Raw genomic sequence first — 13,347 nt, forward strand, 5'->3', positions numbered from 1 at the left:
TAACATATATATTGTGAACCAACATAAATTGAAGTGACCTTAAACCTCTGTGCATCAAGCAAACCTTTTTTATTTGGTGTTTGTTTTTCTGCAGGGTGAAGAGCCTCCCAGCCTGGAATACATACAAGCGAAGGATCTGTTCCCACCCAGGGAACTGGTGAAGGAGGAGGATAAGTTGCAGGTACAGCTCTGATATTTCTGGAATGTGAAGTATTGGGTTCAACTGTTAGTGTATACAGTCTGGGAGAATGGAATGGCATAGCCTGATTATCTTGATTATTTAGTATCTAGTTTGGTTTATCCATCAGCCACTGGTTGACACATCATTTCTAGTGGTCATCACAACACACTAAATACTAAAGTACTGCTCACAAAAAGGAGCGCCAGTTATACACCGTAGTTTACTTATCATCGCGGCTGATTGTTCCTGATATCTGGCAGGGAATAGGTTTTTGGTTCATCGGTCCATGCCAAGATGTTCCCCACATGCATCAATCATTTTCAAATCTGCCTTCAAAGCTTGAGTTTGACTAGAGATGAAAGAAGCAAAGAATGCGGAAGTAACGCACTCCATGTTGGGCGCCTGTAAGGTGGTCTGGGTGTGCTGAAATGTACTAACAGCTGACTGATTTAGTATTTTTTTTTTTTTTTTTATTTGAAACGGCTCCACTTAAGGATGGGAGGGTTTTACCCCCTAATAGCCAGGCCATTTTTTTGTGATACGGCACTGCATTATTTTAACTGACAATTGCTCAATCGTGCGACACTGTACCAAAATAAAATTGATGTCCTTTTTTTTCCCCCACAAATAGAGCTTTCTTTTGGTAGTATTTGATCACCTCTGCGGTTTTTATTTTTTGCGCTATGCGCTATAAACAAAAAAAGAGCAACAATTCTGAAAAATAACAATATTTTTTACTTTCTGCAAACGTTCTTTCTAAAACATTCCCAATAAAAAAAATGTAAATCGAATTTTTTCATTAATTTAGGAAAATATCTATTCTGCTACACATTTTTGGTAGTGTATATTGATTGGTTTGCGCAAAAGTTATCGCATCCACAAACTAGGGGACAGATTTATGTTGTTTTTTATTATTCATTTTTATTTATTTTTCTTTTACTAGTAATGGCGGCGATCAGAGATTTTTAGCTTTTAGAGGGACTGCGACATTGTGTGGACAGATCAGACACCGAATTGACACTTTTGAGCGGACCAGTGACATTACTACAGTAATCCATTGCTAAAAATATGCACTGGTACTGTACTAATGACAATGGCAGGGAAGGGGTTAACACCAGGGGCGATTAAAGGGTTGAATGTGTCCCTAGGGGGTGCTTTCTTTGTGGGGGATGGACTCACTGGATGAACACAGAGACCTGTGTTCATAAATAGGAGGAACACAGGATCCCTGTGTTCATCACTGACAGAACAGCAGTGTGCGGTGTTTACTTCGGCAGACCGCCGTTCTGTCACCGCGCGGAGCAATTGCAGGTGCCCGGCAGACATTGCATCCGCCTGACCCACTAAATTGGTTCCCCCCTCTAGCCAATCGGCACGTGTGCGCGCCCTACTAACTGCTACATGAAACGACGTTACATGTACGTCGTTTTGTGTAACAGAGCTAATCGCCACAGTATAAATACCGCAGCTGGTCGGCAAGGGGTTAACATACTACTTAAACTTATTCCAAAGATAACAAGGAAAAAAAAATAGCCCATAATAAAAAAAAATTTAAAAAAAGCTAAATTTTGCTTAAATATTTACCTTTTTTTAATCAAGCGCTTTTCCCGTAGTAATTATATTTGATGTCCTTTGTCTGATGTCCAGCATCATTCTGCCCACTTTTCGGAGCCCAGGTTGTCCTGGACTTGCCCCAAGCCTATGACTGGACAGTGAAAGGAGAAGCAGCATAATAATCAGCTCCTCTTTGCCACACTGCTTTCTTTTCCTATCAGCATGCTTCTTGTCAGCACATGAACTGATTGGCTCCTTCTTTGGAGATAAAATCCATGGATTTTCTCATCATTTGCTCTTTGTTTGAAGACAAAATCCATGGAATTTCACATCAAGGTATGTCTAAAGGCCCGTACACACGTAGCGATTGTCGGCCGTAAATATTCGTCCACCGACCGATCGGCCGATTGTCGGCTTGTTAGTATGATGCTTCCGACAACCGACTGCGACTTTTCGGCTGAACAGAATCTGGTGTGCAGGCATAAAAACACCAGAACGGCAGATTGTTCCTCAGTCAGTACAGAATTCGGCCGACAAACAGCAGATGAGCAAGACTGGGCATGCTCAGAAAAGAAAAAAAACAAGGAAAGTTAACCATCACATGACATCACTTCTGCAGTCGGCTGTTGTTGGCTGACAAAATTCGTGTGCAGTCTTTTGCACTTTTCAACCGACAGGACAGCACCGGACAAAAGACGGCCGATCGTTCGGCCGACATTCGGTACGTGTGTACGGGGCTATTTGCCTTCTATACTAGGGACTACATTTGTCCCCCTGTATTTATTTGGCTTCTTGTTCATTAGTTCTGGTTTTTATTTCCCTCTCTGTCTAGTTAATGTATTCTGATATAGTTTGCAGGGCTCATTTGGTCAAGTTCCTACCCTCCGCTTCAGCATTCCAGTTACTTGAAAAACTTTTGAAGCTTTCGGTTTTGCTCTAGTCATATTTTGTTCCCACTTAGTATTTGATCGCTTCTGGGCTGTAAGTGTGTAAGTGGCTGGATGTGTGCCATGTTTTGGGCATGCTTTAGGTGGGACCATCCATGCCCACACTGTGTGTGTCTGTGTGTGAAATCGCATCTGGTTGTCAATACTATTGGCGCTGAAGTTCTACTGAAGCTCCTATGTTGGATTTTGCTGATCTCCATTGATGTGAAAGGTTTTGTCACCATGGGTTTTGAGACTCTATCCTTGGGTTCCTTGCAACTTTAGGCTGGGTTCGCACTAGCCGACTGAAGTCTTGTGACTTTTTCACTCTCTCTAGCACTGAAGCCATATCAGTCGTATCAAATTAGTGCAGGAACCTTTTCTGAAGTCGCAGCAACATGACATTTCACATGTCCTGCGACTTTGGGTCTCACAAGTCGGATCCCGAGTCACAGAAATGTTAAAGGCTTGGTCTATATATGTGAGCATTTATTTGGCAAGTTGTTCGTTTTGTTGCCAGTTTGCTACTTTTTTCTATGAGCTTGGTGTTTGTTGGTATTTGCACTATTTAAAGAGGTTCTTCACCCCTCTCTTTAAAAATATAAAGTCTGGTGAGGACGGCACTAGATCCCTGCGCAGGTGAGTGCTTATTAGGGATAGACCGATTATCGGCAAGGCCGATATATGGGGGGGCGATATGCACGTTCCCCGATATAACGGTATCGACCCCGGAACTGGCCGATTTTATTGACAATATTTCTGTGACCTCATTCTCCCTTCTTAGGCCGCCTCCCTCGCCTAGATAGCCTCGTCTGGAGTCGGGATTAGTCTCGCGGGAGTGTATCACAGCCATACAACCACCCACAGCAGCCCGGTGCCAGCCAGCCACCCACATCCACAGACCCTGTACCAGCCAGTCACAGTCACTGTACCAGCGAGCCAGCCAGCCACCCACAGGCCCTGTACCTGCCAGCCACCCACAGACCGGGTGCCAGTCAGCCAGCCACCCACAGACAGGGTGCCAGACAGCCAGCCGCCCACAGGCCCTGTACCAGCCAGCCACCCATAGCCCCTGTGCCAGCCAGCCACCCACCACAGGGTGCCAGCCAGCCACCCACCACAGGGTGCCAGACAGTCAGGCATTAAGCATTAAACAAAATTAACATGTTCAGTACCAGAATTGTGTCAAAAATTGTCTTTATTTTATAAAACTTTAAATGTACAAAATATCGGCCCATATGTTTTGACCAAAATATCAGTATCAGTATCTGCCCTGAAAAAAACATATTGGGCTGTCCCTAGTGCTTATTAAAAGTCAGCCCCCACAGTTTTTGTAGCTGCTGCCTTTAATAAATGCTCACCTGGCCAGGGATCTATTGCCGTCCTCACCCGAACTGGTTTCTTCACTGGTTTTTGCTCTGGTGGGCATGTTAACTGGGGGCAGCCGGCTGTGACTCCTCGCGGCTTCACAGTCAGCTGACCACGGTGCCCTGAGAGTGGTCCTAAAGTTTTCAGGGACATGTGACCGAAGGCTGCGGGGGAGGGAGGAGCAGAACTTCCGACTTTATTGCCTGAAGGAGTGGGTACCTCTCAAAAGCAGGTACTTCCCCAAAAAAAAAAAAAAAAATTGAAAGTCCCAACAGTTAAAAGGGGAGTGGGAGGAGGAAGAGAAGAACTACCCCCTTTTGGGTAATGTTCTGATTTAAGGAGTGTGGGATTTTGTGATCATTGTCACTGTTGCCTGGTGGAGCAGCTAATGTAGAGCTCTGAACCTTTGCTGTATCCTTGTGAATAATAGAGAAACCTAAGAAGGAGCGGATGATGTGCTGGTAATATACACGCTAGGCCATAAGTTCTGAATAAACAAGTAGTTAGCTGTTTTACATTTTCATGAAATATTCTCTAAAACTACAGACTGGACATCTGGCTCCCCAGGAAATAGATCTATACAATGTGTTCTATTTAGTATGATCTGATACAGACTTTCCCTTTTTTAGAAATGCACTGATTGTACTTAAATTCATCTTTTATAAGGTTGGATGGGGTATAGGGATGTGACAACTAATCGATTATAAAAATAGTTGTCAACTATTTTCCTAATCAATTAGTTGGTCAGCCGATTAGTTGGCCTGCATACAGAATGCATTATTTGTTTACATATCAGGAAATACAGTGCAGCACAGATACAGCTCAGTACACCGTCCATACATGTCAGAAGACACAGTGCAGCACACATACAGCTCAGTACACCATCCATACATGTCAGAAGACACAGTGCAGCACACATACAGCTCAGTACACCATCCATACATGTCAGAAGACACAGTGCAGCACACATACAGCTCAGTACACCGTCCATACATGTCAGTATACACAGTGCAGCACACATACAGCTCAGTACACCGTCCATACATGTCAGTATACACAGTGCAGCACACATACAGCTCAGTACACCGTCCATACATGTCATTATACACAGTGCAGCACACATACAGCTCAGTACACCGTCCATACATGTCAGTATACACAGTGCAGCACACATACAGCTCAGTACACCGTCCATACATGTCAGTATACACAGTGCAGCACACATACAGCTCAGTACACTGTCCATACATGTCAGTATACACAGTGCAGCACACATACATGTCAGTACACCGTCCATACATGTCAGTACACTGTCCATACATGTCAGTATACACAGTGCAGTGCACATACAGTTCAGTACACCATCCATACATGTCAGAAGACACAACACTGCACACATACAGCTCAGTACATCGTCCATACATGTCAGACACTGTGCAGCACACATACAGCTCAGTACACCGTCCATACATGTCAGAAGATGCAGTGCAGTGCACATACAGCTCAGTACACCGTCCATACATGTCAGACAACGTGCAGCACACATACAGCTCAGTACACCATCCATACATGTCAGAAGACACAGTGCAGCACACATACAGCTCAGTACACCGTCCATACATGTCAGAAGACACAGTGCAGCACACATACAGCTCAGTACACCGTCCATACATGTCAGTATACACAGTGCAGCACACATACAGCTCAGTACACAATCCATAAATGTCAGTAAGTGCCTGAGAACTTGTGGATGTGAGGAGCAATGCCTCATGGGACATGTAGTCCTGGCCAGGAAGTGAGTGGTTCTAAAGGCAGAAGTTTTTTTACCTTGCTATAGAGGCACTCTATACTATACTTTACAGCTTGCTATTGGGGCACTTTGAAGGCAGAAGGAGCCAGAAGCGTCAGTGGGGGACCCCAGAAGAGGAGAATCAGGACTGTTCTGTGCAAAACCATTACACATAACCTGTTTGTTAAAAAAAAAACAAAAAAAAAAAAAAAACGACTTTTAAGACTCTGTGCAGGGAAGATCAGCATCTGAACCCAGAGAAGCTGGAAGCTGATAGACTGGATGTAATAAGACATTACAATTCCATTTCCAGCAAACGTTTACCAGTGTTGTGCATTGTTTTTAAAATAATCCTATCCATGAAAAGTCTCAGCTTTTAGTACTACTTTAATAATAAAAGATTTATATTTGCTTTCCACCCTTCATATAGGGGTGTGTGTGTGTGTGTGTGTTTTATCTGTGTTTTTTTTCTTTTGTACAATAAAGGGCTAATTTTAGTTTTTAAACCCCGATATGACAGATACAAAAAAAAAAAAGCATGCTGCTGCTACTACATGTCTTAGGCCTGGTTCACGCCTATGCGTTTTTAGGTGCCTTTTGCAGAAACGCACTACAGTTCATTTAACATGGTTTCCTATGGGACACGTTCACAGCTATGCTTTTTTTTTTTTTCTTTCAGCCGCTGCGTAGTTTTAAAGGGTCAAGGACTTTTCAACGCAAAACTGTGCTTTTTTGGTTCAATAGACTTCACTGAAGAAAAGCATGTAGTGCGTTTTTGCTGTGATTTGCAATTTTTTTTTTTTCTGCCCAACAAATTGGGCAAGAAAAAAAAACATTAAAGAAAATGCAAAACACAAATTGCAGCAAAATCGAGTGTGCAAAAACGCACTGCAGAAACTGCACAAAAGCAAACCGCATAGGTGTGAACTGAGCCTTCTGCTGGCCATACACGTATTGATTTTCGGACGAGAACATTTATGGCCAGCATAAGCGACAGCAGGCGCAGGAAGCTTTTATTAAGCCACCTGCCTATGACAAAGGAGTCTGCCTTACCTAATTTCAGATCTATGTGAAAATCGGCAAAACAGTCTTTAAATAAAAAAATTTGATCTTGGAGTCTGATGATATTTACCAGATTCAACCTCTAATGGTATATACAGTATATCTCTTCTGTCTGTCATTCTCAGAGTGGATTGGAGATTTTTCTTTCTAACCATATAGTTGGTTATTTACATTTATCCCTGCATATAGATATTTAAGAATAAATTTGCCTTTTTTAAAAAAAAAAAAAAAACTTTACATATTAACTAAATTATACAACACACTTTTTTTTAAGGTTATTCTATGATTAATCAAAACCATAATCAGCCAACTAATCGCTTATGAAGATTATAAAAATAATCGTTAGTTGCACCCCTAATGGGGGTAACTATTTTATTTTATTCATTTTTTACAGGCAAAGAGAGAGAGAGAAAAAACAAACCTCAAAATCCTGAAAAAGCTGTTTTTTTTTTTTTATTATTTTTTAGCTGCAAAGTGCATGAGGCCTAAATATCTAACTCCAGCTTCAATTTTCTGTATTTTATACTTTTACAGTCTCTGTTCTCCTTCTTTTGTAAAGAGAGTTCCTCCTCAAATATTTTTTGTAATTTGTAGTTTACTTACCTCCCGGGAATCCTGTTCAGGATGATCTAGCACTATAAATCTGGATCTTCCCATGTACTGTAGCTGTGCTCATGCTTCAGGTCCCTGTGCACTTAATTTAATTAAAAGCCATGGGGAGATGCTGACTACTCAGAACACTGCAAAGTGGTGCAAAGACCAGAGCCATGATGGACAGCATGCATGAACATGAAGCTAGGTTAGATGGGCCATATCTCATGACTGATTCTATGGAGTTAAGTGTAATTACCACTTGCCTACTGGGCACTTAAACCCCCTTCCTGCCCAGGCCAATTGTTAACTTTTAGCGCTGTTGCACTTTGAATGTAAATTGCGTGGTCATGCAATACTACCCAAATGAAATTTTTATCGTTTTTTTTCAAACAGATAGAGCTTTCTCATGATGGGGCACTGATTGGAACTAAAGGGTGGCACTGGTGGGCACTGGTAGATGGCGCTGGTGGGCACTGGTAGTTGGCATTGGTGGGCACAGATGCCCCTCTCCTTTTCGGGACCAATGTCCCACTGACATCATGAGGAGCAAAAAACAGCTGATCACCAGCTGCTGTTCACATCACATGATCCGCTGTCATTGGCTGACAGCTGATCACATGGAAAGGGGCCGGGACCTCTCATGGAGTCTCATAGACTTGTTGATCACAGAGCGAGCAGGGAACGCGCAGGCAGCTCATGCACAGGAGGATGTACATGGACGCCCTCCCTACAATTAAGGTCCGTGCTGTAGCCATCTTTCGGCTATAGCGCGGATGTGAAGAGGATAAAGTAGAACTATAGATTTAAACTTTTTTTTTTTTCCCCATTTTATATCAATATAAAGGGTATAAACTCCTGGCAGATTTTTTTCCCATTGTGGAGATTTTCCTTCACTTCCTGGTCCATAGCCAAAGAGGAAGTGAGGAAATCCCTGCAATTAATACCTTGGAGACCCCCAGGTCACCAGAATTGGTGTCCCCATTGGAAGATTTCCCCGCTATTACTTTTCTGGGGACAACCCAAAATTTGGGGTTTTCTTTTACTTTCACTTTTAATGATAAACAGGACAATGGAGATGGGTCGGTCAGTCTCCCTAAGGTAGCAAAAAAAACTGATAGGTGTTCCAATCCATCTCAACTCCATCCAAAACTGAAAACAATTTTTTGCCTTAAGTTACACTTTAAGATGTTTTATTCGCCTTCACCAGAGCTGCTTCTTGAAGTTCTAGAAGGGGATAACTGTACTTTGGGGTATACCCTCTGCCCCCCTGAATGCAATCCACCTAGCCCATTACTTAAAACTGTCCTGGTTCAGCGATCTTCACTGTACAACCGTACTCATGATGGCCTTCAGTGGACCTGTAGAGTACAGCCCTAATGTGTTTCACACATGCACAGTATGACAATACCTCAGTGAAGACTGTTTTGAATCGAAGGCTGTGTGGTTTTGAAGAGCCTCAGTGAAGATCAGTGGAATGTGGACAAAGAGAAGTATTGGCTTAGGTGGGTGGCACTCAGAATATTGAGGCTGTGCCTTTTTATGCCAGGTACACCCAGGTCAAATAGCGGCCAAAATCAGCCGTTACAGAAGAAAGCAGCCATCTTTGGGCCCGTGTGTACAGCTGCCTGTCCGACAGAAGCCAATCAAGCATGCTTGAAAACTAGCAGCCAATCAGTGCTTGTAGCCAATGGCGGAGCACGCTGACCGCTGTGCCCTGGCGGGAAGGGGGTACAGCAATCTCCCGCTGTGCTATTGTGTTCTAATATCTAGTGTTTACCAGGCTTTAGAGGGTCGTCTGTATCATAAGTACACTTGTCTTTTTAAATGTACTATTGTAGGTGAATTCAGAAACAAACATTCTAGATATCCACGACCAGAATCAATAACGTGAGGTCAGTTTAGTAGAATTTCAGAGCAATAGCACTAAAGACCTGTGTTCTGCAGAAAATGGCATATGATACTGCTCCGGCCATGGCTGCATTGTGTTTTTATAAGCTCTCATATATTTTGCGTTATCCGGCGTTTTATAGCTGTTTATGGCAGGACGCATTTTAAGAATTGATGTTTTGAAACCTAATGTTTCTAATGTACACGAGTGCTTCTAACCCATGCCCAGCCAAGAGTATATTTTTGATCTTGGCCAATTCTTATTAATTATTCATCGAACCCCAGTGTATTCTTTTTTGGAAAATTCTTTTTATTGCAGTTTTCAAAACCGTACAAGAGCAGAAACACATACACATTTAAGAACAGCCTGACTATCAGGCGACACTTAACAGACAAAACTTCAGCTCAAAGACACCCAGCATAGCTAAGGCTTCATGTACACGCGAGGTTTGAAAACCTCTCCTGAACGCTGGAACTTGACAGCTACTAACCAATGGTTAAAAATGTCAGGTTACTTGCCGCGTTTATGCACGTTTTGCAGCGTTTACGTTTAGAAGTGTTTTACATTGTAAAATGGTAAGACATGTATTCCCATTTAAAATCCCTGTAAACGAAACGTTTATAAATGCGAGTTACCGTGTTTAGACGCGGTGTATGCTGTTACAAGGATTTGACTCTTCAAATGCCAACAAATTTCGGTCCTGAATGCTATATTTTGCTTTAAAAAAAATGCCACTAAACTCCACTGCCTCGAAACAACTCATTGTACATAGACAGATAAGATAACATAGAGAAAAGCTCAGAGGCTGCTGAAAAACGCCTAACTGCTCCTAAACGTCTGTTTATCAGCAGCAGTGTACATGAGGCCTAATGGTGGCCATACACCTGCCGAAAAATCGTTAGAAAATCTGTCATTTGGTCCGATTGTCAGTTTTTCGTCCAGTTAATGGGCACAAATAGAAAATCGTTTTCAACTTTTCAGAGCCGAAAAATCGAAGGAACATTTTTGAAAATCGGCCGAACGATAAACAAACGATAAATTGAAAGGTTAATGTGTTTCTCGGCCAACCTGTTTGCACTAGGTATATGTGACAAACTGAACTCATTTATGTCCATTAAACGATTTATCTTTCGAAATTCGGTCATTCCAGGATGGCACGATCGTCTGCTCTCACGACCGTTTTTCGAAAATTAGTTTGCCCGATATTTCGGCTAGTGTATGGCCAGCATAAGGCTAATAGGTTTGCAGTAACCGTAAGACCATTACATCTCATTTCAAACTTATGTCAAAAATTTCTTTAATTTCCAGTCTCCCAGGTTTAGGAACAGTTTACCAGGCCACAGTTCTAAATAACTGACTCTGGAGCTGATACAGGTTCAATTATACATAAAGGCCACTGCCAGGAGCAACTAAAATACACTGAATGACCCCCAGTGTATTCTACTGTGCTTGTACATTTGTGAAGTAATTGCCAACTCTATATAATTTAGGCCGGTTAGTTTGCATTGTCCCAAACCCAGAGAAATGTATGAAATACAAAGCTTGTAAAACATTCTGTGATAGGATGATGGCTAAGCTCAGATGAGAGTATTAAGGTGGCAATAAAGCATACAATTTTCTTCAATTTCTTTTAGATTTTTCTTCAACTATGTAGTTAAAGCGGAGTTCCACCCTGAAAATTTTTTTTCACTGTCCGCTTGCTTTAATTTACCTGAAAAAGAATTGGATAATTTTTTTATTTTTTTTTGTTTCACTTACTTTCTTTTTAATGAAAATATACTTACCTTCCTTCCTCTGCGGACACGGCCTGCGCCGTCACTTCCTCCTTGCATTGACTCCTGGGAGATTAGCGTCATCGATCCAAGGCAATGTGCCTGCACCGGCCCTGCTCGTCCCTTCTTGTGCAGGCGCATCATTCCCTGCTGAACAGCTTCAGGGCATGCCCAGAAGCTGTGCAGGGATGACGTGCCTGCACCGGAAGTGACGAGCAGGGCATTCTGGGACTCCGACGTCACCGAAGAGGAAGCTCCGGCTTCAGCTGCCCACACCTGAGATGGCAACGCTGGACAAGACATTTTCAAGGTAAGTATTTCTTCTAAAAGGTAAGTGAAACAGGGGACAGTTCAGAGGCTATCGTGGCTTACATGCACTAGCCCTGACTGTCCCGGGGGTATTTTTAGCTTAAAAAATTTTTCTAGGGAACTCCGCTTTAAAGGGCCAGGCTGCCTGATTGCATACAAATAGAAAGTGTTTAGGTTTGACCTCATTTTGTATGGTTTTGGTAAATCTAAATTAAAATTGTACAAGAAGACTGTATAAAGTATGGCCAGCCTTAGACACAAAGCAGAAACCTTTCCTTTCAATGGAAGCGACCACGGTTCATATTAAATACTGCTATATTATTTTCCATTAAGAAGTGTGGTTTCTTAAAGAGTTGCTAAGGGTATGAATACACCTTTTATGGTTAAGTGTGTAGAAAATATATAAAATTATTTTCTTTCTAGATTTTCTTAAGGACTTCAGCTACTTTTTACATTTAGAGCCGGTTCACTCTGAGGCGATCCGTCTTCGGGGGGGCGACCTGTGAAGTCGCGTGCACCGCGACTTCGGCGCGACTTGCAGGGACTTCACATAATGGAAGTCTATGCAAGTCGCTCCCAGGTCGCCCCAAAGTAGTACAGGACCCTTTTTCTAAGTCGGAGCGACTTGTGTTGCTCCTATTAGAACGGGTCCTGTACTACTCAATGGACCGCGACATACCGCGACTTGTCAGGCTGACAAGTCACCTGACAAGTCGCCCTAGTGTGAATAGGCTCTTAAAGGGACCAAAAGTTGCCTACTTGATTGTCAACAATTTGCATAATGCTGGCTGACCTTTTTGTTCTCATTAGCTTAAAATGGCTAAAGCAGCCTTCCTCTTGCCTATATGTAACTGTGTACATTGCCAGTGGCAAGATTATCAGGTTTTGAGCTCAGTGAATGTCACATGAGATAGAAGGGCTTTGGAAATGGTGAGAAACATGTACCTATGAGTAATGCACACGTCTCTGGACATAATGTTAAAGAAGATTTCCACTTAACGAACATCCTAGCTATCAAGAACGAGTTTATTTTATTTATTTTTTTCTGTATAGAAAATGTGACTATCAGACCTGTTAAAAAGAGAATACGGTCTTGCTCCTTACATTCCTGAATAAAAGGTTATTTTTCACTTCCTGATTCAAAATCGCTGCTAGTAGGATGCAGAATCTCATTGAATAGAACTGTGCTGATTTGCATTTCAATGCTCAGTTGCATGTACATGCGATGCCCTACACTCAAAGGACTATATTAAAAGTTTTTTTTTTTTTTTTTTTTTTTTTTTTTTAGCGTGTTTTATGCCCCATAGACTACAGTGGGATCACCTGTAAATGTGACCTATTCTGTTTTGCATGTCTCTTTCCCCGCTTGTAGAACTGCTCTCTTCCCCTTGCCTGAAACAAATGCCTGAAGTGTGATTCATGTGAAAAAACATCTGCACAAAGCTTGTAAAACACTTCAAATTCACCAGATATATGTGCTACTTGCACTCTGCTCAGGTGTGAATGCAGCCCTATGTCCTCACCCAGTTATGTCTCCAGGAAGATTAGGGGTAATAAATGCATGCTGGCAAGGCAGATAAGAAACTGCAGGATTGAAAAATGTTAGTTTAACAACAAACCAATATTTGGTCTGCTAAAATACCACTGAAAGCATTTTTTTACATCTGTTCTGTTCAAAAGTACAACAAATACCTGTTCCTCATGGCAGAAATTTGGAGCTGTCCTTTGTATTGTGCATGCTACTTCAGGAGAATAATTAGCCCATCTAGTTCTTATCTTGAAACTGCAGAATAGTTGCCTGTGTTGTGGAGAATAGGATAGGGATGGTTTAAAGAGAAGTATGACTTTACATTTTTTTTTTTTCTATTATTATACTTGGCTAGGTGGATGCTGCATCCGTCCCC

General features: G+C 42.1%; 1 protein-coding gene across 2 annotated transcripts in view; it reads left to right on the forward strand.

The window, feature by feature from the left end:
- The window catches only part of MTMR4 (myotubularin related protein 4), a 139,007-nt gene that overhangs the window by 66,560 nt on the left and 59,100 nt on the right, over positions 1–13,347 (forward strand). For both annotated transcript variants that reach the window (XM_082245077.1, XM_082245076.1), the window contains one exon: positions 95–181. In XM_082245077.1, coding sequence (XP_082101203.1) covers positions 95–181 — 87 coding nt within the window. The remainder of the gene's footprint in view (positions 1–94; positions 182–13,347) is intronic.

Source organism: Pelophylax lessonae (genome assembly GCF_965119305.1).
Source record: "Pelophylax lessonae genome assembly, chromosome: 2".
Classification (NCBI taxonomy): domain Eukaryota; kingdom Metazoa; phylum Chordata; class Amphibia; order Anura; family Ranidae; genus Pelophylax; species Pelophylax lessonae.